The sequence below is a fragment of the Podarcis pityusensis genome (assembly GCF_964106645.2).
Source record: "Podarcis pityusensis genome assembly, chromosome: 15".
NCBI lineage: Eukaryota > Metazoa > Chordata > Lepidosauria > Squamata > Lacertidae > Podarcis > Podarcis pityusensis.
Window position 1 is genome coordinate 8388169 of NC_138040.1, and position 25531 is coordinate 8413699.

General features: G+C 43.1%; 1 protein-coding gene across 1 annotated transcript; it reads left to right on the plus strand.

Moving 5' to 3' along the window:
- Nucleotides 1-342: 342 nt before the first annotated feature.
- WSB1 (WD repeat and SOCS box containing 1) lies at nt 343-24970 on the plus strand. The gene is made up of 9 exons (XM_080983134.1): nt 343-506; nt 4643-4811; nt 6614-6882; nt 8745-8876; nt 10338-10438; nt 13417-13589; nt 14693-14806; nt 22897-23004; nt 23830-24970. The coding sequence occupies exons 1-9, from the start codon at nt 467-469 to the stop codon at nt 23987-23989; spliced, it is 1266 nt and encodes a 421-aa protein (XP_080839260.1). The 5' UTR covers nt 343-466; the 3' UTR covers nt 23990-24970.
- The last annotated feature ends 561 nt before the right edge of the window (nt 24971-25531 follow it).

A 25531-nucleotide genomic window follows, 5' to 3' on the forward strand; every position in this document is an offset into this window, starting at 1 on the left:
ATTATTATTATTATTATAGTACATATATATATTTACACACACATACACACACACACACACACACACACACACACGAGTTTTGGAACAACTAGCTCTAACATGAGCCACCTCAACTTTTAACAGTTCCTTTTTCCAAGTTACGTTTGCCCCCTTCCGCAGAATGGTCTCGCCCAAGAGCTTGCTTATTCCATTGAGACGGGCCCGTTCTATTTCGGAAGAACAGACCTCAATACGGATTCCCTCCCTTTCCCTCACCCAATCCGCGACTCTCACGTAAGGGGCGTGGCCGCGGGGGCCTTCAAGGCCACGCCCCTCCTTTATAAACCTTCCCGCAGCGGCCATTTTGTCTCAGTCTTTAGCTCTTGCGGCGCAGCGGAAGGTGACTGGGAAGCATTCGGAGTCTTTCGTTGCCTTTGCTCCTTTTTTCATTCTTTGTTCAGAGCCGGTCTGAAGGGCGGCTCCGTAGATGGCCAGCTTTCCCCCGAGTGTTAACGAGAAGCTCATTGGTGAGAGGCGCCCCCTTCCGCGGAGAAGGGAAAAGGGATTGCTTATTGCTGATTATGTTTATTAATAATGCTCATAATAATAATAGGATCGAAAAGGTGGCAAAGGAGGGGAGGAAGATGGCTCAGAGGCGTTGGCTATGCCTCGTGCGTCGTGAAAACGCTCGTTGGCAGCCGAATTGCAGGGCTTGCTTTGAAAGATGCTATAGGACTGCTCTTAAGTGGGTTGCATCCAGCGCGATTCCTTACTCGGAGTAGACCCATTGAAATGAATGGGCATGTCAGAATCGGGTCACTTGGTTTCGAGGGATCTGCGGCGAGTAAGGCTAACGTTGGCTGCAATCCCAGGTTTGCAAGGGATCAAGTAAAACATTAGTAAAGGGAGGGTACGGGAACATGCATAAAACTGGCTTGCGAGCAAATGATTTTCCTTATACAAAATAAAACGAGCACGTCGTTCCTGTTGCCTTTCTGCACAATTCGTTGGAAGTTGCTTATGCCCGCTCGTGTACAGTTTTGCATATGTGGCTTAAGCTTGGAATAGGCCCAATATAGGAGGAAATGAGGGCTGCTGGAAAAAAAAGTGGGGTTGAAGGAGAGCATCTTGGTTGTTGGGGATGTACGTAATCATGGCGGTGTGCTATTAATAGCAGTGTGATTTGGTGTGCTAAATTACGCACACCTTGCTTTTGTTGTGTCTTTTGGGACGGGCTTAGCAAGTTATGAATGCCATTAACGAAATTATAGGGGAGACAGTTACAGGGCAGGCTCTCGCAGGCTGCTTTGTTAGTCCTACGTAAGAGTAGACTCATTTAAGTTAATGGGCATGACTGACTTGATTTCAATGGGTCTCTTCTGAGTAGAACTGAATTGGACAGAGCCCAATGAAATCCATAAGCCTCAGCGCCCCCCCCCCCCCCCGTGGCATGTTCCAATTTTAATTACTTGTGACCACCTCCTTCCTACAGCCTTCTAAAAACAGTAGCTTAAGGGTGCTGGGTTTCCCCTCAACCTTTTCACTCCTCTGTAATTTGAGAGTTGTGTGGTGGGTATGGCTGTTGCATTTGGAGGCAGCATAGAAGCATTTGACATAGCACTGGAGAAGTAGATTATAAAGTGGATCCGGTTGGGTGTGGTTGGGGCTGGGTGGTGGTGATAGAGCAGCCTAAAGAACTTTAGGAGAGCAGGAGGGTGACAGGCAAAATAGAAAAACAAGTGTTGCTAAATCTGAGACAAAAGCTGGCTGTGGGCAAGTGACTAGATTTATAATCAGGAGTGGGGATCCTGTAGCCCAGCCCCAACTTCTCTTATCTCTAGGGCTGAGGGGAGTTGGGAGCCCCTCACCTTTTGTTGGGCTTCAGGTTCCCCACTTCCTGGTGTGCAGGAGAGACATTGTAAGGTCTCCAGCTTAGGGAGATGCCATTGCGTTTTATCCGGGTGCATGTTTTGTGTGTAGACTGCTCAAAACTTTCCAGAAGATTATAAAACGATATACTGGGTGTAGCCTGTGATAATCATCTCTGATAACGAGGAATAAAACAGCGCACACATTTTGGCTCGTGGGATAACCTCAAGGAAGCTCTTGTTTCCTCAGAATGAGAGGTGCTTTTTTGTGAGACACTGAGGAAGGATCTAGTGGTGACTTGGGGGGGGCGGTGGAATCTGGTTATAGAGATTTTAAACAATTCCTTCAATGATTTCAGTGGTTGTGAGAGTACAGAAAGTTGCAAAATGATTTTTTTAAATAAAGCATAGAGAGCAGGACTGTAATGTAAATTGTTTGCATGCAATTTCCTTCTGGTTTGACCGAGGAGTTAGGGGAGTATTTCAATGCCCAAAAGAGGAACAAGTCTGTTCCGCATTGAAATTCTTTTGCAGTTAGTTGTACATCTGCACGGGCTTGCAGTGTGAGTGACTCTGATTGGAAGTTGTGTTACAAGTCAGAACTGAGTCAGAACTGCTGCGTGTCAGGTGAATTTTTTCTTCTCCCTTCCCTGCTTTTCCCTCCTTTTTTGGGGGTGGGGTGTCAGCCTGGAACCTTCCACCCCTTCACTCATCCCAAATAAGTGAAAGAAATGGAGGAGAAATTCTTGCTGGTAATACAAGACACCCAAATTATCTCACTTGCTAATTTGCAATGCACTTAAAATGTGGATTATTTTTTTTACCATGTCGTCTTTCCCTCCTTTTTTTTAAAGAGACCTACGGGTCACCAAATAAGGGTAGGTTTTCAGCTTTAGGGTTTGTTTGCATATTGCCTTTTTGGGCATGGCTAGCACTGCTGCCATTATGTATGCTGAGTTTCTCATGTACACAGCCCCCTCTCCCCCTCCTCCATTTACATATGCAAGTGGAGCTCAGTGGGGAATGAGTTACCCTGCCTGTAATGTTCATTTACCCTGCGCTAAGGGATTACTGACCCTGTATTAACTGAAAACAAGCTCCCTTCTATCTTGATTCTCATCTGTTTTATGTTCTGTTTGTAGTGCGGTATTTGGGTTGAAAGAGAAGCAAACTTGGATTCTCAAGCTCCTCCTCCCTTGTTGCAGTGAAAGAAACTTCTGTGTGTCCACAGGGGGAGTACACATTTAGTGGAGGAAAATAAATGATAGGTTACTTTTAGTGTCATCTTTTTAAAATGTCTGTGGAACCAGTGAAGGCTGTGCATACTTGGATAATGATGTAAGGCAGGGGAATAATTCCACTACAGTTTTTTCCAGTGGTGACTTCCATTTCTGCAAATGCATTGTTTTGTAAAATTGGGAAACAAGATGTTAACCGGAAAAGTTATTTCTTATTCTATATACATTTTATTTATGATTTTCTGTTTTATTTCTTGTAACTAAGAAATAGAGCGTGAGTTTACTTTTCTCCTCCTCACTCCCAATCTTTTCCCCCTCTTGTCTTTTTTAGATGTGTAAGCTGGAGGTCAGTCTTTTCATTGACATATGTAACTAACCTGCTTTGGGACCCCCCCCCCTTTTTTGGCAGCAGAAATACTTTAAAGAAGTAAAATGCCAGTCAGATGAAGGCAGTTTCTATTTTTGTAATTAGCTTTCCCCCTCCCCAAGCGGCTGAGTATTTATCAGCCCCTCTCTGAAACAAATCTATTTGTAAATGGGATAGCATGAGTGAATGGTAAATCAGATTAGACATAATTCAAGAATGCTAAATAGATACCTAGTCAGTTTTGTGCTCTGGGGGGGGGTGATCCCCCCCAAAGTCAAGTGCTGTAGGAAGCCTCACTTGAACAGTGGGGATTACTTCTGAGCAAAGGTTTATAGGATTGGCCTGCACAGAAACTCAGGCTTAGGGATAGTAAGAGAATTCAATGCTTTTAGACTAAAGTGGGTGTAAGTGGAGCCACCCTTTCTTTGGTTTACTGAAAAGGGTCAGGTGTAAACCCTCTTGAATCAGAGCTAGGCTTCCTTTAGTAAATACTATTGTGAAGTTTGTGCTTGTGTGTAGACACAGGTTCTGCACATGCTTCTCCATTTGTCATCTGCAGGCATATAAAGACAGGAAGTGCTTTTTAAAAATCTAGGCTACGTCAAGACAGACTTGATATTTTGTGTGTGTGTGTCGAAAATACCAGCAAGAACTCTCTTACAAAGCACCACTTCTCAAAGTGTGGGTCCTAATGTGTTCCTGGGTGGGGGCTTGGTATGATCAAGAGCAGGAATGGAGACCTGTGGCTCTCCAGATGTTGGACTCCAACTCCCATCAACCCCCACCAGCATGGCTAGTGGGTTAAGAATTATGGGAGTTGTAGTTCAACAACTTCTAGAGGACTGCACATTTCCCATCCTTATTCTATAGAGATGCTACAGTTGTGATTAGTTTAGATTACCTTCACACTCCTAGGATGCTATGATTCCTTTCATTTCAATTGACTTTTTTCCTTTCACTAAACCAGCAGCACTTCATTCCTGACTTTTAACAAGTCACCTCCCTCTGTCATCCTTAAATTCCATTCAGATGAATGCTGTGTTGATCAATCAATAGTAAAAATCAAAAATCAAAACGTATTCACTGTTGACTACTGATGCGATTATTCAGTAGCAAGGGTTCAAAAGAGTGGAGTTGGAAACATGTTGAATTTCTGGTTCATGCTTACAAATGGTGCGTTCTCTTTTTAGGAAGATCACGGACAGTGGGAGAACTTTTAGCCCCAGCTTCTCCTTTCGACAAAAAGTGTGGGCGTGAAAACTGGACGGTTGCCTTTGCTCCAGATGGCTCCTACTTCGCTTGGTCACAAGGCCATCGCATAGTAAAACTTGTTCCTTGGTCTCAGTGCCTGAATAATTTGTGAGTACAGCCTGTTTTGAAAATAGCTTTGTTTCTGTTCGTCGTGTGTTCTTTACAAAAATCTCTGAAAACAGTTTGTGTCGAAAGCAGATTTTTAAAGTTAACAGGCGGTCTTCCTACTCGAAAACAAATTGTGTCATTTCAAAATAATTGGTTTTGCAAGTCTGTGGTCCTCCAGATGGTGCTGAACTCTATAAGGAAAAGAGCCTGCAAGATCAGGCCAACTGCCCATCTAGTCTAGCATGCTGTTCTCACAGTGGCCAACCAGCTCCCTCTGGGAAGCCTGAAAGCATCCGCACCCTCTCCAATTGCAATGGACAGACATTCATTATCCAACAGGGGAGGTAGAATTTCAACTCTCCAACCCTCATGAACCCAGTTAGCACAGCTGATCATCAAGGATGATGGGTGTAGTAGCGAGAAAACCACAGGTTGATTACCCTGTGCTAAGCCATGGCTTAGTGTGATATGTGTATACATGCCCTCCCTGCTCATGCAACTGGGAGAAAGCTTTTGTTTTCCCTTAATCGTGATTTGTCATGCCATCGGATATAACAAACAGATTAATTTCCAACCAGACAGCTTCAAATTGTGGTTTCTGAAGCTGGCCAAAAGTGGAAGCTTCTGGATGCGTAATTTCAGCAGTGCAGATGGATAGGCAGAGCGCATGAGCCTAAAGCTTGCTGCAACTCAATCATGGTTTAGCGTGCCATGTGTAAGCATAGAATGCAAACCAGAGGTGTCAAAACAATTTGTTCAGTCTGCTTTTTAGGAGGAACGACCCAATCAGTGCTATTTAAGTTGCTTGCAAGTTGGAACGCAACTCCCAGTTGAACTGTGCACATCTTCAGATTTTGCTGTGCGGTTTCTGTACTCAGAAGTTGCACGCGCAATATTTTACGTGCAAAGTGTGTGTTTTATGGGGAAATGCACTGACAAATGCATATTCCATGCCAGTATACAATTTAAAAGCAGGCTTTTCACGTGTCATTTCAAAAACCCATGTTTTCAGAGCAGTCCTTTGCAGATTAACTCTTAAGTTCCATGGGATCTACTCTCAGGCCACTAAATGTGCATACCATGCCAGCCTTAGGAAGGGAGGTGTCCATGGTAGAGACTGTACAAACCATACTTCATTTGATGGTAAGGGGGGTGGGGGTTGGATTAGATGACCCTGGGGTCTCTTCTATGATTCTGTGAATCCAGAAGCATTGCTGCCTCTCAGTGTTGAGGCAGAACATGAGAGCATGGCCATCGTGGTTAGTAGCCAATCGATAGCCCTCTCCTCCTCCATGAATTTGTCTTAAAGCCACCCAGTTGGTGGCCAGCACTACCTCCTGTGGAAGGGAGTTCCACAATTTGTGCTCCATAAAAGCTAACGTGGTCTAGTGGACAGAGGTCTGGGTTCATTCCACCTCCATGTTCAGTGCTCTCTCTGCTTTGGTTCTTGCAGTAGCAGTGACCTAATTCATAAAGTTAATGGGGAAATAGTAAAACCTTTACTGTTGGAATTTGTCAGTTTCCCCCATATATTGAACAAGTTTTCATTAGTAGGTTGGCCTACTCTGCATGGAAAGAATATTATCTATAGCCCCCCCCCCCCACACGAACGATAGTTTGAGCTACAGCTGGTGTCAGCTCAATGGTCAGGGATGCTGGAAGTTGCAGTCCAAAGTATCTGTAAAGCATTAGCTTGGGAAAGCGTGCTGCATGTCGACTGATTTTATCAACGTTGCTGTTTGTGTCTACAATGGCTTGGAGAGTTCTTCCTTCTAAAAGGTTGGTTTGTTTTTCCCTCCCAGTTCATTGCATGGCGTAAAGACTTTCACCAATTTAAGCCATTCCAAACTTTCGAGGCAGAACAGCAATGGAGACCAGAAAAACAAGCCCAGTGAGCACGTCATAGATTGCGGCGACATTGTCTGGAGTTTGGCCTTTGGATCTTCCGTGCCTGAAAAGCAGAGCCGGTGTGTGAATATAGAATGGCACCGGTTCAAATTCGGCCAAGACCAGCTTCTCCTGGCAACGGGCTTATCCAATGGTCGTATCAAAATATGGGATGTCTATACAGGTAAGGAGCACCCTGGTTGTAGAAAATAAATTCAGTTTGCTTTCTTTCTAAGAACCAGGGAAGGGTACCTTAAAATGTGATTCTGATGCCTGAAAGGGCTCCAGTTTTCCCTGCGGACAATTTCCAAATTCATGGAGCGTGGATCTGTCAACAGCTTTGGGTTGCGGCAGATAAATAGAACTTCCGGGTTTGGAGTCATGCTGGATCTGAGAAATGAAGGGGCAGGTTGCTGCCATGATGACATAAAACCTCCCTTTTGATTTCATCAGAAGGATTTCCCCCTCCTAGCCTAATAGCCACACAGGCGGAGAAGGCACAGGACTGATGGAGTGGCCTGGCACAACTGGCCTACAGGTCTGTGGTTGTGCTCATCCCCAATGACTCTGAACTTTCCTTGAATTAGGCTGGGGAAGTATTGGCCCGTAAGCCACTCTTGGCCGGCTGGGGGATCCAAATTGACAGCCCACGATGCTGTTCCATCATCTGATGAGTGGGAGGATGTGGCAAAATCCTGCCTTGGCTGTGTGCACCTGTCCCCAGCAGAGAATGGATGCACAGCCCAACTGAGCAGATGATGGGGGGGGGGGGATAAGTCATGCTCAGTTTGGCAGGATCCCATGAAAAATGGATTGCATCAAAAGTAACTAAAACAGAGGAAGAAAACTGTTTTCGCAGCACCTTGCAGGTGCTTTGAAGTCCTGATTTCGGTGTGTCCCCATTCTGCTGTCAAAGTCTTGATAATTATCTGATCCATAGAGTCGAAAAATGACGGGCTTAAGTGTTGAGCTAGACAAATTCTTTGTCTTAACGTTGCACACATTTTGCACCAGTCATTAGCGAGATAATTTGGGGGTTTGTGGTTGCGGTTGCTTTTTTATTAGTTGTTGTCCTCTCTGTTCCCTTTTATATGAATTTCTCTGATCGCTGGAGACTGTCTTTACAGTGGCAGTTTTCACCCAGTTAGCTTCTGGTCTGGGTGAAAAATCTGTACCTTTAGAACGGAAATTGTAACGATGCACTGCGTAGGACAGTGTTTAAATGTCAAGCAGACTGCTAAGTTCCTTGAGTTTCAAAGTAAATCTTTGCACTGCTTAGAAGATAAGCTTTCCTGGCAAGAAGTCTAAAAGCTTATCCAACAGATAACGCAAGCATATTGGTTTAACTGAAATATGTTTGGGATCAACAAATAACGTATTAAAAGTACTGTGTAAGACAGCCTTGCATTTAAGCACTGGCCTGGTAGCCATAGACAACAAGGAATTTGATAGAAGGCCTGTGGGTGGGTGGAGAAGAGATGGATTACACCATCCTTCCTCTGCCAGCAAGCAAGTAAAAACATACTTCCAGGCTGGTAACTGTTACTTACAAGACTGGCACAATATTTGATTTATCAAAGGATATGTATCCTGCCCTTCCACTCCAAAGTGGATTTGTTTAAACCTGCTTACCTGCATGTAATTTGTTTCCCAACAGCCCTAAACGTTAATAAATGTAAAATAGCACCCTGTTACTTGCAGAGTACACATCTGCTGCAGTACACCCTGCACATTTAAAGCACACACCCCCCAAGGCTTGGGAACTGTAGTTTTCCCATCAAAGTGCTATATGCAATTTCTAGTGTCCTTAACAAACTACAGTTCCCATGGTTCTTGGGGGTGGGTTTTTAAAAATGTGTGTTGTGTATGTAGCCCTTGTAACACATCAAGGCTTTTGTTTGTTTTTAACAATAGTAAGTGTTTAAAATGTTAATACAGAAGGAAGAATGCCGACCTTTCCTCCAAGAGTTGCAGTAAGAAAAGAAGCCTTTTTTCCCTTTGTTCCTGACTTTCCAGGTTTAATTTTAAAATATTTTATTCCAACAGGAAAGCTCCTCCTTAATTTAATGGACCATACAGAAGTTGTCAGAGACTTAACCTTTGCCCCTGATGGCAGCCTGATACTAGTGTCTGCTTCACGAGACAAAACACTAAGAGTATGGGACCTGAAGGATGATGGTATGTTATCAGGAACGTTTTGCGTGGCGTAACAAACAACAGGGACATGATTTACTGTCTAGCAATGGAAAGGGACGCGGGTGGCGCTGTGGGTAAAACCTCAGTGCCTAGGACTTGCCGATCGCATGGTCGGCGGTTCGAATCCCCGCGGCGGGGTGAGCTCCCGTCTTTCGGTCCCAGCTCCTGCCCACCTAGCAGTTCGAAAGCACCCTTAAGTGCAAGTAGGTAAATAGGTACCGCTTTATAGCGGGAAGGTAAACGGCGTTTCCGTGTGCTGCTCTGGTGCCGGTTCGCCGGAACAGCTTTGTCACGCTGGCCACGTGACCCGGAAGTGTCTGCTGACAGCGCTGGCTCCCGGCCTCTAGAATGAGATGAGCGCACAACCCTAGAGTCTGTCAAGACTGGCCCGTACAGGCAGGGGTACCTTTACCTTTAATGGAAAGCTATGATGCATTAGTAAAAAAATTTTTTTTGATGTTTTGAGATTGTTTTCTTTATATACAGCAAGTTCAAATGGTATTTGTAGAGATGTTCCCAGTGTCCCAGATTTGTCTGTCTATAATATCTGCCAGCCTTCCAAAATTCTCCTTGCAGATAAGCATGCACACATTAGATCTAAATTCTTGACTAGAAATTAGGCTTGCGAACCACACCTTGATCCTTGTTTGCAAACCAGAATTCTAGCTGGGGTTTTAGAGTTTCTCATTTTGGATAGAGCAGCTTTTATTTTTGTTAAGTAGTGTGTGTGTGTGTGTGTGTGTGTGTGTGTGTGTATGTATAGAGCACAGATACTCTCCAGCATTTTGACTTCACTCCCAAAGGCACTCTCCTCCATTGTCTCTTGAGACAGACAGATGTCAACAGCAGCAGCACAGATAAATCATGGACTCAAGCTGTTTAGGGCTTTGGCAGGTTCTCTGAAGCCTTCATCCAATCCTGCCTTCAAGCTTAGCTCTACCGCAAGGGCCAGATCAGCTAGGCTGGCATGCATAAGAGACCAAGCCTTCTTGGTGGTGGCTCCCAAAACAGTAGACTTCCCTTCAGTGGCCTTGTGTCTTCAGCTCTTGCATTTAGGCAGACCTTGAAGATCTTCCTCTTTGTGGCAGCCTTTCCCTGATTCCGAAAGAAGCTTGCATCTCCAAAACTAACCTGTACATGTGTTCTGCTGTGACTCTTTTCCTTCTGCACTTCCTTCTGTACCTATTGGGGGAAGGACCATGGTTAGAGCATCTGCTTTGAGTGCAGAATGTCCAAGGCTCGATCTACAGGTAGGGCTGGGGGTGTCCCCAGCCTCAAACGTTGGCGTGTTAATGTAGACAACACTGAGCTTGATGGACCAGTGGCTTCCTTTGTACTTTGCTTTGTGAGGCTGTAGCTCTTGGAAGCACCTCAAATTATTTCAAGTGAAATATGAGTGTTTGATACTAAACTGGCTTTATTCCCTTCCCTTCCATTTTCCAGGAAATATGATGAAAGTATTAAGAGGGCACCCAAACTGGGTCTATAGCTGTGCTTTCTCTCCAGATTCTTCCATTCTCTGCTCTGTGGGGGCCAGTAAAGCAGTAAGTATCAAAGTTTCATGTTCTTCAACCTGTCTTTGATTGTGAGCAAAGAATTATCTTGAATCTTAAGAATATAGCCAGCTTGTGCTCTGTGTCATGCTGATGATGATGATGATGATGATGATTTAAGGAATTGCATGACAAAAACATTTGTAGTCAATTGGCACCAGGCTTTCGTTCGGTTATCATTTACTGAGCTGAACTTTTTATTGCTTTTAGTCTCAATAAAGTTGAGGAATCCTGCAAAGTAGCCATGCATATCTCCATCTGTTCCATGACTTAAAAGAGAGAGAGAGGGCACAAACCTTTTGCTTAAGAAAGGAATAGTTTTAGAGTAATACTTTGTGACTCCTGATATTCTGCTGTCACGCTCATTTGAAAGATTACTTTTCCAAAGCCTGGGCTGCTGATCTTACTTGACAGTAAAATGTCATTCTTGGACAGTTTCCAACAAACTGCCCTTGAGCTCTCAGTGCTTTGGAAAGGATGAGCAGTGAGTTTTGCATCAAACTGCGTTGTGCTGCCGTACTTGCAAAATGCAACACAGGGCAGTCAAAGACCATAGAGTGAGCTGCTTCTTTGTATAAAGCAGGAACAAGGCACCTGTCGCCCCCCCAGGTGTTGTGGGGCTATAGCTCCCATCATCCCCAACCACTGGTCTTGGGGGGGAGGGGATAAGGAATGGCCAATGCTGCTAAGGGCGAGAGCCCAACAACATTTGGGAGGCTGAAGGTTCCCATCCCTGATATAAAAGTCTAGAATAGTGCTAAGTCTATAAAGTTGCAGTCCAAGACATGCTTATTTGAGAGCAAGCCTGCACTGAATTACTTTCGAATAAGCATGCTGGGATTTGAGTTGTGTATCTTCTGTTCAGTTTAATATTAGAAAACTCCAGGTAGGGGTAATAGAAGGGTGGACAACTTGTATTGCCTGAAGTGTGAGGACTGGAGTTTTGTTAGAATCTGGAACCCTTAAATCCCATTTTAGGAGTTAAGTTTCTAGTCCACATGTTGGGCAGAAATTCTGAAAGTATAAAATTTACGTTTTTTTCAGAAGTTAGGCCTGAGTTGACTTATTACAACCCAGAGCCACCAGTTGCGAAATCAAATGTCACAGAATAAATTCACCAGCTGCCAATTGTAATGTTTTGTCACATGGATTAAAATGCCGGTGCTGCGTCTCTTTATCAACTACCCACCCCTGAGACGGCCTTCGGGGTCGAACAAGTTGTCCATCCTCCGGGCTAGTAAAAATTGTGGCTTTCAAAGTTAGCAGCTTGAAGGTTAGCAGAGAGATAGTGTCATTTGAAAAAGAAATATAAAGAAAAGCCTATTGTGATTATTATTATTATTACTATTATTATTATTTTAAAAAAGGAAGCCTAGATAAGAAAGACTTATCAGTAAAGCCCTTTAAAATAGAACAGATGTAGATGTATGCATTGAACTTTTTTTTAGGCTGTGTGTTTTCCATAAGCTTCTTGCTTTCCCTGTCACAGGTGGTGGCAGCAATATTGGTGTGATTGAGGGTAAGCTGGCACCACTCAGACAAGCGCACATTGGTGTTAGCTGGGCAGAAACAGTGGCATCTCTGGCCACCAGGCTGGAGGCGAACTTTACCATAGGACGAAGTAACCTTGCATTCGACTGCAGGGTGTACTGTACGTACGCAGGTGCTGGTTGATGTCCACTTTCTGCTTCCCCCTCCCCCTTTCTTTTCCTTTTTATTTTATTTTAACGTTGGTAAAGAGATCCTCTGGCTCCTCTTAAAATTTTAACAATAGATATTTCCAATTCCTATGGAATTCCGGAGTCTCTTAATAAAACTGAGCCGGTCCCTCGTCGCTTACTGTGACGGACTTAGTAACGAAGTTTCAGTACAGTACAGCAGTGGCGTCACTAATTAATATATTTATTTACACCCTGCCTTAGTTCCCCACCCCCTGGACCAGTTTTATGTTTATTATCTCTGCCTGTTCCTAAAGTTCAGGGTGGTTCAACAATTTTGCATACATACATAATATATTTATTTAAAAAACGAAAAAATATTCTATTCTGTAAAAAGGCTAAAAATTATATGCCAACCTGTTTTTGTAGCCACAAACCTTTGCTAGCTTGTTGATTGTATTACACTGAACTTTGTAGTGCAATTTTAAGATCTAAATTTTCCTGCACATGCTTAAACTTACTGACTATTAAGTATACAACTGCATGTGAAGTGTGCTAAGCCGTGCCTGTTTGTGTAAACTGCTAATTACTGAGACCTTTTTAAATTATTATTTTTTTAAAAAAAAATATCTTGGCAAATAGCAGTGCTTGATTTTTATTTTTGTTCTTTTTCTTAAAAAAAATTAAGCTTAAAATGTGTAATATAATAAACTTGGTTTAATTTCTGGGTTTTTTTGCCAAAGTCATGTCGTTTGGCTGTGACAATTCCTTTTTTGCTTGCAGTATCTGTTTCTCTTCCTAGGCTGACGTTGGTGATCCAAGCCTATTGTAAACAAGTGATCTTAAACTCACAGGGGATTCCACGGGAGTAACCATATGTTAACCTTACTTTTTTTTCTGTCTGTATATTTCTTAAAATTTTGTTAGTTAATTGGAAAGGGGGGGGGGGCGGATGTTAGTACTTAACCCAGCTACTGTATACATATCTATATATTCTTTTACTTAAAACAGTTAAAGTAATAACATGGGATTCAGTAAAACCACCACTGTTGATGTAAACGTTTTAATTTTTTGGCTTATTTTTATAAATAACACTTAATATGCATGTTTGCTTTAATTTAAATAATTCTGAGTATGGCACTGAGCATTTTCCGTAATTGTAGTAATTCTTAATGCTTGGCTTTAGTTGTAATCCTCAGTAAAACTAGCAGAAAACGTAGTTTTGCAGGGAGCGGGGTGGTGGGAACATGTTGATGAAATGTCCCCTCTGTGCCTGGGCATCGCTATAACATGAGCTTGTTTTGATTGCAGGTGTTGCTTTGGGATATGGATAAGTACACTCTCATCCGAAAACTGGAAGGGCACCACAACGATGTTGTAGCCTGCGAGTTTTCTCCTGACGGAGCTTTACTGGCTACGGCATCTCATGACACCCGCGTTTGTGTCTGGGACCCGCACACTGGAGCTGTTCTGATGGAGTTTGGGTGAGTGAGTTGGGTGGGGTGGGCACAGGAATAATCTTAAAAACTTGCCCACCTTTGGCATTCTTTATTTTACAAGGGTAGCCTCTGCTTAGATTTGTACCGGGTTAAGAAGAATCGGACGAAGCCAGGAGCCGGTGTTGTTCATCGGACAGCTCTCGGCTGGGAGGGAGGACTGGGTTCAGGTCCCACCTCAGCCAGAAATGCGTTCAGTGGCTTACTTTAGAGAAGCGACTCCAGTTCTCCAGGTGTGAAATAGGGATTAGTGAATAGCAAAATAGAAACTTGGGGACCCCAGTTCACTAGTAGAGAACACGCTCTGCTGGCACACATTAAGAATGGAGTGTCAGGCGGGGTACAAGGCTTGAAAGACTCTTCTGCTTGGAGGCCCCAGAGACCACGGCTAATCACTGAAGATTCACCAACTGGTGCCCACCAGACGCTTCGACTCCCATCGGCCCCAGCCAGCATGACCAACAAATCAGGGACGATGGGAGTCGGACGTTCAGCAACATCTAGAGGGCACCAGGTTGGGTAAAGCTGGTAACTGTTTTTATTTCATAAAAGTTACGCACTGCTTGATTGGTTTTTGTGTGTGTGTTTTAACTCCTCAAAGCAGTTGACATACCTTCATGCCCGTGTGTGTGTGTGTGTGTGTGTGTGTATGCATGCGCAAGCCATGGTTCTCTTGGCTTAACTATGGCTTGTTTGTATATTCAAACCCACCCCAGTCAGCTAGCTTATGGTCAGTTTGTGGCCAACAGAGCACTTTCTTGGGAGCAGACACATTGAAATTAAAGGACATGAGTAACTTAGATCTGTTAACTTCAAACTTAGATCCATTAATGTACGAAGGCTGTGTGTGCCCGCCTTCCATTCCAAATGCATGGCTTCCCTCAAAGAATCCTGGGAGCTGTAGTTTATCCCCTCACAGAGTAAGAATTCCCAGCACTCTTAGCCAACTACAATTCCCATAATTCTTTGTGCCTTAAATACGTGGAGCGTACACAGCCTTAGTCCTGGCAAGCCCTGTTGAGTGGCTTTTGGTTAATGATTAAACGCAGAGCAAATGTCCCGTGAACCAAAGTTCTTAATTTCATCCTCAGGCATCTGTTTCCCGCACCGACTCCAATATTTGCTGGGGGAGCAAATGACCGCTGGGTCAGATCTGTATCTTTTAGCCACGACGGACTGCATATTGCGAGTCTTGCCGATGATAAGTAAGTATGGCAAAGCACGACTTGGTTCCGCTGGTTCTTGCTGGCTGGGAAATGAACTTTTGTGCAGTGTCCTTGAGGGTGAGGGAAGCTTTCCCCCTCGCGGATGACCGGCGCTTGAATTAGGCAGATAAGGGGAAATCGGCCAGAATTATTTACCTACGCAACCCAAGGGTCTTCAAAGCGCCCCACAAGCACACAATTTTAAAACGCAGTTGAATGCAATAATCAGATGAGCTGCACAATGAAACAGCACAGTCAGCAGGAGAGAAGATGAAACTTTAAACTCAAATTAGAATGATTAGGTGGTGTTGCCTTGCTGGTGATTATAGAATCCTCAGCTGACTTGGCCCAGTGATCAGGGTAATGGAAGTAGCAGCTCAGAATACCTGGAGGTCACAAATTGGGTAGAGTGGTGTCTGTAATAACTCGTGGGCAGATAAATAAGAGCCATGGAACCTCAGATTGTTTGCTCAGCCACATAAAGCCCGCAGCAAGAAAGAAACTGGGGCAGAAGCTAGAGTCACGACTTCATCTGAAGTTAATTGAGCAGTTTCTCAATATTGAACAGTCTGGCATGTTAGAACCTGCTCCTATGTAAACAGTCATTATGCAATAGGAGACAATCTGACAGCTGGGCATGTGGCTTTCTGGCACCTTTGTCGAGGGGTTGCTGAAACGTGCCCTGTCACAAGACGCAGGAGTGGGCTCACTTGCGCAAGAAAGCTTCCTTCTAAAACCCTTCTGCAACATTCCTGGAGACCTGACACATTTTATCATTGAGGTATTTAGACCTTTGGTCTGAATTTCCTTGAGCAACGGGGAGGGAGAGTATTGCTCTGACACGTGGCAGAATGAGGAGGAAGAATACCGGGGCTGTATCGTGGTATATACCATTTCAGACTGCATTTAGGGGATCCCTACATTGCCTTCCGTTATATGACATTAACCATGGGCTTGCTCACTTGCAGTGGATTCAGTCACTCAGGACACACAGTTCTTCCTCACCTGATCCATGCAGATCCAGGGGGTGGGTGTCATCATCCCCAACCCACCTCTTCACACATAATTGGTGAGGATCAAGGAGGAGGAAAATCTTACCTCCCCCATTCCTTTTCCTCACTGGTGCCAAAATCAGCAGGTTGGGTGGATACAGGGGTGCTTATCCATCCCCTAGGCCAGGGATTAACTATTCTTCCTTAGAAATGGATTGAAGGCATCCTAAACTTTGTGGCTTTCCTAAGGCCCTGCCAGTGAGGTCATGCTTGGGTTGAGTCCAAGCACACCCAACGCGGGAGGCCTGGCTGGATCTCCCAAGTGCATTTTCTCCCCCTTTAAACTACAGGCAGCTTCAACTTCAATTCCAGCTGTTGTGCAGAGGCTGGGGTGTCTAACCTCTTCCCTGTTGCTATTTCAAGCTTTAGGTCTCCAAGCTGCAGCACGCACCCCCCACCCTTCCTCCCCAGTATTGGCACAATATTTTCCTGGTCTTTCAGCAGCTTGACAGGAGGTCAAGAAAACCGGAGGAGGACTGGGAGTGGGGAGAGGAAAACTTGAAACGCCCATTTTCCCAGATCAAAATCCCGCCATTTAAAAGATTAAAAAGGTGGGGGAAAGTGATCCAGTTTTGTATTGCCTGCATCACATATGATTGAAGGGCCTGTACGGTTCCCAGCTAACTGCTCGGGCTGTCAGCCAACAGTGCTGCATCAGCTCTTTGCTGCGGCACTTGCAAACCACCAGGACCTTCAGTTTTCAGTCCAGAATGCCCTGGATTTATTTTGGACCAACGGCTAGAATGTGCATGTCGCCTTAGGCCTCGCACCAGTCCCTGCTCCTCTTGCTGGCGCTGCAGTGAGACGGCTTTGTTAATTTGCTCATCTTCATCGTCCCTCCCTTCCTCCCTAGATGTCTTCAGCAACCAACGGAGCTGCATCAGCTTCCAGCTGTTGCTCAAATTAAGCATAAAGTTTAGCCTCCATATTGGGTCTTTTTCGGGCCTTGGCTTCCAAAGGTGAAAGCCACCTTGGTGTTTTATTTTCCAGCAAGTCTTTATATTTTGTCCAGACATTAAACAATGATTTTCTGACAATATGGTTCTTAAAGGCCTTATTTGCTTTAACCTTGTCATACCATAAGTATGCATGCCATCCAAAGGCATTGTTAAACCCTTCCAAATCTAGCACATCAGTGTCTTCAAGAAGTAGCCAGTCTTTTAGCCAGCAGAACGCTGCGGCTTCATAATACAACTTTAAGTCTGGCAGGGCAAAGCCCCCTCTTTGTTTTGCATCAGTTAATATCTTAAACTTAATTCTGGGCTTTTTGCCCTGCCAGACAAACTTAGAAATGTCTCTCTGCCACTTCTGAAAGCACCCCGTTTTGTCCAAGACCTGAAGTGTTTGAAATAAAAACAACATCCTTGGCAATACATTCATCTTGATAGCAGCAATTCGGCCTAACAAAGAAAGTTTCAATTTTGACCAACTATCTAGGTCTCTCTTAATTTCTGTCCAGCATTTTTCATAATTGTCCTTAAATAGACTTAGATTTTTTGCTGTTATGTTTACCCCTAGGTATTTTACTTTTTTAACCACATTAAGTTCCGTCTCATTCTGAAACCGTTCTGACTCTGTATCAGTCAAATTTTTCCCCAAAACCTTAGTTTTCTGTTTATTTAGTTTAAATCCAGCCACCCGACCAAAATCATTAATCAGTTGTAATACTCTTTTCGTACTGGGCTCTGGCTTCTGCAGGGTCAAAACCAGGTCATCTGCAAAAGCTTTTAATTTATATTGTTTCTGACCGACCTGAATTCCTTCCACCAACCGATCCTCTCTAATCATGTTTAATAGCACTTCCAGAACCGAAATAAATAACAAAGGGGAAATAGGGCAACCTTGTCGTGTCCCTTTTTCAATTTTAAACTCTTCTGTAACCACATTATTAACTATCAGTTTAGCTTTCTGTTCTGAATATATCGCCCCAATCCCATTCTCAAAACCCCGTCCCACTCCCATCTCTTTTAAATTTCCCATCATAAATTTCCAGGAGATATTGTCAAAGGCCTTCTCCGCGTCTATAAAAATTAGGACTGCTTTTGTATTTATGTCTGTTTGCAAAAGTTCCAAGATATCAATAATGTTCCTTGTATTAGCAAACAGATGTCTTCCTGGGAGAAAGCCGGCCTGGTCCTTATGAATTACTTCATTTAAAACTTTTTTAAATCTAATTGCCAGAATGTCTGCAAATATTTTGTAATCCACATTTAAAAGAGAGATGGGACGGTAGTTCTTAAGTTGTGTCTTTTCAGCTTCCGACTTTGGTATTAATGTGATAAACGCTTCCTTCCACGACTCCGGTGCCCTCTTCCCCTCCATAATTTCATTGCTGACCTCCATCAAAGGTTGTATCAAATAGTCTTTTAATGTCTTATAGTACTTGGAGGTCAGCCCATCTGGTCCTGGAGATTTGCCAAGTTGCATGTTCTGGATAGCTTGTTCGATCTCTTGTCGTGTTATTTTAGAATTCAGGATTGTCCTATTTTCTTGTGACAATTTAGATAGTCCGTTTTTTACCAAAAATTGTTTAATCTCAGCATCATCTTGCGGCCCTTGGGTGTATAATTTTTTGAAATATCTCTGGAAACACTTTCTAATGTCCACTGGATTCTGGATGTTTTTTCCATCAACCTCTAGGTTTGTAACAGTATTTAATCTTTGTCTTCTCTTCAACTGCCAAGCTAGCAGTTTTCCACATTTATTCGCCGACTCAAACGTTTTTTGTTTCATTAATTTAACCTTCCATTCAATTTCCTGATTTATCAATTTAGAATATTGTGTTTGATAAAGTTTAATTTCTCTCAGAGTTGGCTGTGACTTCGGATTCACTCTTAATTTCTTCTCTAATTCTTTTATTTTTTCCAAGATCTTATCTTTTTTCTCGTTTTGTGTTCTTTTCTTTACTGCATTCTGTTGTATCAAGAATCCCCTCATTACAGCTTTACTTGCGTCCCAGATTATTCTTTTTTCCACCATGTTATTCATATTTATCTCAAAATAGTCCTTCAGAACTTTTTGGGCCTTCTTGGTAATTTCCTGATCTCTAAACAAATTGTCATTCATCTTCCATCTAAAGGATCCAGTTGGTAATAATGTCATATCCATCTTTACTGCATTATGGTCGGAGCAGGTCTTTGGGCAGATTTCCACTTTTCTGACCTTAGGTGCCAGGCCTCTGGAAATCCATATTTGGTCGATTCTTGTCCAGGTCAGTTGGGCTTCAGAAAAGAATGTTCCCTCTCTTCCTAGTGGGTTCTTTGTCCTCCAAATGTCAATCAAATCCATATTGTCAGTCATTTCAAAAAAGGTTTTAGGTAGTCTGCCGTCTTTTGTAACATTTTGACTTTGTGACTTGTCCATGTTAGTTGATACAACCCCATTCATATCTCCCATCATTATGATGTTGTTATAGTCTAGGTAGTCCAGCATTGTCTCCTGCAACTTCTTGTAGAATTCCGATTTCCCTTCATTAGGTGCATAGATTCCTAATATCAGCAGTTTCTCTCCTTGATGTTGTATCTCAATAGCCAAAATTCTTCCATGTTCATCTTTAAATAGGAATTTAGGTGACAGGCTCTCTTTTGCATATATCACCACACCTCTCTTCTTAACTTTGTCGGACGATGCAAATTCCTGGCCCAATCTTTTATTTATTAACACTTTTCTGTGGAGCCTCGTCACATGTGTTTCTTGTAAACAAATAATGTCCAATTGTTCTTTTTTTAATATATGAAATATTTTCTTCCTTTTTTCCGGAATGTTACAACCATTAATATTCCAGCTCAACAGTTGCAGAGACATCCTGAACTATCTGGTTATTTTTCAAGGGGTGGTATCTTCTCAAGGTCTTCAGGTTCCACAGATGCTGATGTTGGTACTGGCGTTGCCTCAGGCCCAGAAGGTAGTTCAATTCCTTTTTGAAGGTCCTCTCCGTATGTAGACAAGAATTTGTCTCTCTCTTCCAGTGTTCTCACTTTAACCTTTCTCCCTCTAAAGGTAAAAGATATTCCTTGGGGAAATTCCCACCTGAATGGAATTGCGTTGCTCCTTAGTAGTTTAACAAGTTCAGAATAGGCGGCTCTAAGATCAAGCAGTAGTCTTGGGATATCTTTATAAATTTCAATTCTTCTATCCAAAACCTCCAGTGATTTTACAAAATGTAGTCCCAAAATCTTATCCCTTTCCTCCTTTGATCTCAATGTTATCAAACAGTCTCTGGGCCTCTCCTTCTTTATAAATCTTCCAAGTCTGAAAGCTGACACAATTTTAAAGTCCTTTTCTTCCAAGTTCCAGAACTTGGAGAATTCTTTGGTCAAAAACTCAGTTAGATGTCCTTCTTCTGCCTCTTGTAGTGATCTAATCCTTAAGTTGTTCTCACGGTTTCGCAGTTCTATCATAGAGATATAAATCTGGTGTTCCCCGACTTGTTTAGTGAGTGGTCTTACCTCTTGCTCTAAATTTTCAAATTTTTGTCTGGTGTCCTCAGTCAATTTCCGATTTTCTGCTGAGGCCTCCGTTAACTGTCCAATTGCTAGTGCATTCTGTGCCACTTGTGTGGTTAATTTATTTAGACATTCTGTGTTTTTATCAATCTTTGCTGATTGCGCATCTGCTTTCTTGTCCAAAGCTTCCAATTTTTCAAAAATTTTGTCTAGAACAGAAACAGATGCTCCTGAGGCCATATCTTCCAATTGTAACTGCTCTACTTCACCCTCTCCCTCCACTTCTGAGGGCAAAGTAGGCACAGATGATCTACGTGTCTGTGAGGCTGAGGTTAGAGTTGTTAAAGTTGTTTGTTTAGCTCTCCCTCTTTTTCTTGTGCCACTCATTCCAACGTTATCTATCAGTCAAGGTCACACTGAGTTATTCCCATGGGAATGGAAAGGTCCAGAGCAAGCAAACAGCAAGGGAATCGAAAGTAAAAAGTACATGTAAAGTCACTGTTTTAATCCAATCCTCTAGAGGGAGCTTAATCTGTCTTTCAGAGTCTAATTTAATGTCCAAGAACCTTCAAATACAACTGTTTAGCAGAGTTTGTAAATAGTCACTTTGTTGCAGACAGTGCTTATTTATCTCCAAAAAGAATGTTTCAAATTTAAAAGGTCTCAATACCCTCAGATTGTTTCAAGTTCCAATATACAGTATCCAAATCTGCAGTGCTGACAGCTCCCTTAGTGCTCAGGCAGCTCCTGACTCTGGGTTTCACCTTCTAATTTGTAATCCAATAAAAGGAGGAAAGTCAAGTGCAAATAAAAATCCCAAATCTTTAGCTTAAAGTCTTTACTTTAAAATACAAGTTCAATAGATGCTTAGATCTGTAAAACTTAGAGTCTTTCTTTCAGCCTCCACTCCTCCAGCTGATTGCTTTTTTCAAGTTCAATGGCTGCGGAAGACGGACTTCCTGCTTCCACGTCTCTCCGCTTTCAGCCAAGTTCAAGCCAATTTAAGTTTTTCTTTCAAAATCTCAAATTCAAGTGACTCAGTCTTTTACTCACAAGTTAGTTGCTTTTTCATCCGAATCCGTAATTTAGCAGGAAAAGGGATCAGCGCTCACCGACAGTAGCAGCGCGGCTTCGCTCCTCAGGCTGTGAAACAGCTCACAGCGCCGCAACCCCCCTCCGCGCTCCGGAGCCCCTTACGGGGTTCCTTCTGCACTTGGAGGGTCGCTCAAGGCGCCCACCGAGCCTCAAGACCCCAGGCTCTTGCCGCCTGGGGTTTTCCAGAGTGGGTCTCCGCTTCGCCGTAGCGGACGACCCGTTGCCTGCGGAGCCTCCTCTCCCGTTCAGAAGAGGACCGCCATTGCCGTTCGCGCCGCCCCCGGAAATTGGGAAATACTAGAAAAGGATGGAGACAATTGGAAATTGCAGAGTTTGGAGAAAATGAAAGACAAAGTGCGAGATTGGTTACATTACGCTCAGATTAAAGAAGTTTTTAAAAATGATAAGAAACTAGGGTTCCAGGTGGAGAAATCGAAATTAGAAACAGAATTGTTAGAACCAAAGATTAAGGTACTTTCAAGGATGTATAACTTGCTGTTGAAATGGAATACACAAGATGAAACGGTTAAATCGGCTATGAGAAGGTGGGCACAGGACATTGGGCATAATATCATGTTTGAGGACTGGGAGAGGTTGTGGAGCAATGGATTGAAATTTACTGCATGTAACGCTCTGAAAGAAAATGTAATGAAAATGATTTATAGATGGTATATGACCCCAGTCAAACTTGCCAAAATCTACCACCTGTCTGATAATAAGTGTTGGAAATGCAAAGAGTGTGAGGGAACGTTCTTCCACCTCTGGTGGACTTGCCCTAAAGTGAAGGCGTTCTGGGAAATGATTTATAATGAACTGAAAAAGGTATTTAAATATACCTTCACTAAGAAACCAGAGGCCTTCCTTTTGGGTATTGTCGGCCAAGGGGTGGCAAAGAAGGACCAGACATTCTTTATGTATGCAACAACAGCAGCAAGGATACTTCTCGCAAAACATTGGAAAACTCAAGATCTACCCACACTGGAAGAATGGCAGATACAACTGATAGACTACATGGAACTGGCTGAAATGACCGGCAGAATCCGTGACCTGGGAGAAGAGAGGATTGAGGAGGACTGGAAGAAATTTAAGAACTATTTACAAAAGTATTGCAATTTGAGTGAATGCTAAACAAGATGCTAGATCAAAATAACTGAGCACCACTAAATTTAGAAGTTTTTTAAGAAAATAAGTAAGACTGTGAAATTTAGCTCCTTCTGAGAATTATAAGATTATGAAATATAGAAGGGATATAAGAATTTAAATAAGATGATAAATTGCTGACAAAATGTTACAACGATGAAAGTGGGAGCGGGAGATGTGAGGAAGTCCAAAGAAAATGTGAAAATATGTTAAGATCAATGTTACATTGTTTATTATGTTTATTTTTATTGTAAAATTTAATAAATTGCTTTAAAAAAACAAAAACAAATTAAGCATAAAGTTTAGCAGTGATGATAAAATAGAGGCTGTCAACTTAACCTGTTTGCTCTCTTTTTAGGATGGTGCGGTTCTGGAGAATTGACGAAGACCACCCTGTCCAGGTTGCACCTCTGAACAATGGGCTTTGCTGTGCCTTTTCTACTGATGGCAGTGTTCTAGCTGCTGGGTAAGCAAACCTCAAAGTAATAATAATAATAATAACAACTGCAAAACATGCATACTCCACTGGCAAGGCAGTTTCTTAAAAGCCAAGTGGATATTTTAAAAGAAAACCTCTCTGGTGTTATTTATATATAAATATATGCACTGGGGCCTGTTTCTCTAGTTGCTGCTTGGAAGTAACTACTTAAAGCAGTCGCCATCAATGCTGCTTGATAGATAATCCTCGAGTAAAGAAATGTGTGAGCCTTTGATGGCAGTAAATGGTTTTGATCTGGAAAGTTTCCTCCTTCTGAAGGAAGGGCTTTTTTTTCTGTTGAAGGAAGAGAACCTTTTGACCCCACTCAAATTGTCTACAGCTATTGTCAATCTGGCACACCATCCAGATGTTGTTGGACAGGGGCCAGCAAACTTTTTCAGCAGGGGGCCGGTCCACTCTCCCTTGTGGGGGGCCGGACTATATTTTTTTTGGGGGGAATGAATTCCTATGCCCCACAAATAACCCAGGGATGCATTTTAAAATAAAAGCACACATTCTACTCATGTAAAAACACGCTGATTCCTGGAACGTCCACGGTCCGGATTCAGAAGGCAATTGGGCTGGATCCGGCCCCCGGGCCTTAGTTTGCCTACGTATGTTGTTGGACATGGGTCAGCAGGTTGGCAGGGCTGGTTCTAGACCAGTGTTTCCCAAACTTCAGCTGTTTTTGAACTGCCGTTTCCCTCATCTCTAACCACTTGTCCTGCTAGCCAGGGATGATGAGGATTGAATCACATGGGGCGTTGGGGGAGCCTAACCGACTTCCATGTTTTATTTTGCTTTTGCCTGCAGGACGCAAGACGGAAGTGTGTACTTCTGGGCCACTCCCAGGCGTGTTGCCAGCCTCCAGCACTTGTGCCGCATGGCCATCCGGCGAGTGATGCCCACCAGCCAGGTGCAGAATCTGCCTGTCCCTCCCACAATTGTGGCTTTCCTTTCCTACCGGATTTAGAAAGTAAATTGGAAAAGGGGAGGAGGAGAGCAGTCTGTCTGGCACGTGGGCGAAAGAGAACCTCAAGCTTTTTGTAAGCCTTTTTGAGCTGAACACTTCACATGTTTCGGTCGTTATTTTTCCTTAAGAATAAAGAAGGGGAGTTTCCTTAAAGACGGTATTTATAGAGAAGATCAGTAGAGGTGTTTCTGAAAGCACCAGACTTTTCTAAAGAAATTCTAACTGTGAAAATCTGTAAATAATTAGATGTTAGCTGCTATGTATTACCCGTGTATATCATTTGTGATTGCTTTTTTAATGTAGAATATAGCATGTATATAGGCATGTGTGTTTGTGTGTGTATGATACATATATACGCGTGCACACAAACACACACAGATATATATATATAGATTCTGGAGCCACAAGCTGTATTGGTGCTGTGTATAGAGTGGTGTTTGTGGCTCAGGGATAGGAAAACAAAATTTAGTGGCTTCTGTATGTTGTGCATTTTTGGCAGGGGGCTCTCAAAATGGGGCCCTGGGTTGTGTACATCTTGTGTAGCAGAAGGAGTGAATTTCCTTGAGGCCCACAGCACGGGAGAGGAAGAAAGCTTGATTTACCAGACACGTGTCATCTTCAGGGAGGCCTTAATTTTGCCACAAATTGAATGGTGAGTGTCCAGGATCGCTTGGGGGTCCTTAAACCTTTGAAATCCAGCTACTGTATTAAATCCTGGCAACTTCTCTATCAGATGTGACTTCTTCACAGGCTCAGGGTTCCCACCCTCCACCCCCCCCCAACACTTCAGTCAACCTTTGTCATTTAAAGGGGGTGATAACTGGGTGAACTACCAAAGACATGAAACCATTCTTGTTTTCATATGCTTTTGCCTTCTGTTCATCTGGACTTGCAGATACAAAGAATGTATGCATTGCATAAAATGCCTGATTATATATATTTCTTCTTTTTTTTGTATTAAAAAGTTGTTACAAAAAAAAACACCACCCTACAGAGTTTTGAAAAGCTGGTTTGTTTGTTTGTTTGTTTGTTTGTTTGTTTGTTTCGTGTGAGCTGCATCTTGAGTTTGAAAATGGGAATGACAGAGAAGAAAGCGAAGGAATATGTTTGCTGACTTCCTTTTCCATCTAAATCTGGTGTGGGGGAACCTTTGCTGAACCGACAACTCCCAACTGGCCATTGAAATGTTAGGAGGGCTGTTGCCTAACATTTCTGGCTCCCAACAGTGAAGAGAAACAGTAGCTGTCATAATAATAATAATTTATTATTTGTACCCCGCCCATCTGGCTGGGTTTCCCCAGCAACTCTGGGCAGCTTCCACAAAGACCAAAAATACACTAAGATGTCACACATTAAAAACTTCCCTGAACAGGGCTGCCTTAAGATGTCTTCTGAATGTCAGGTAGTTGTTTATCTCTTTGACATCTGATGGGGTGGGCACCATTACCGAGAAGGCCCTCTGCCTGGTTCCCTGTAGCTTTGCTTCTCGCAATGAGGGAACCGCCAGAAGGCCCTCAGCGCTGGACCTCGGCGTCCGGGCAG

Excerpts from the sequence above, each read along its gene's own strand:
- WSB1 (XM_080983134.1), top strand. The coding sequence starts at position 467 with ATGGCCAGCTTTCCCCCGAGTGTTAACGAGAAGCTCATTG. Across the intron at positions 507-4,642 it reads TGTTAACGAGAAGCTCATTG|GAAGATCACGGACAGTGGGA; the intron begins GTGAGAGGCGCC and ends TTCTCTTTTTAG. Across the intron at positions 10,439-13,416 it reads CTGTGGGGGCCAGTAAAGCA|GTGTTGCTTTGGGATATGGA; the intron begins GTAAGTATCAAA and ends TTTTGATTGCAG.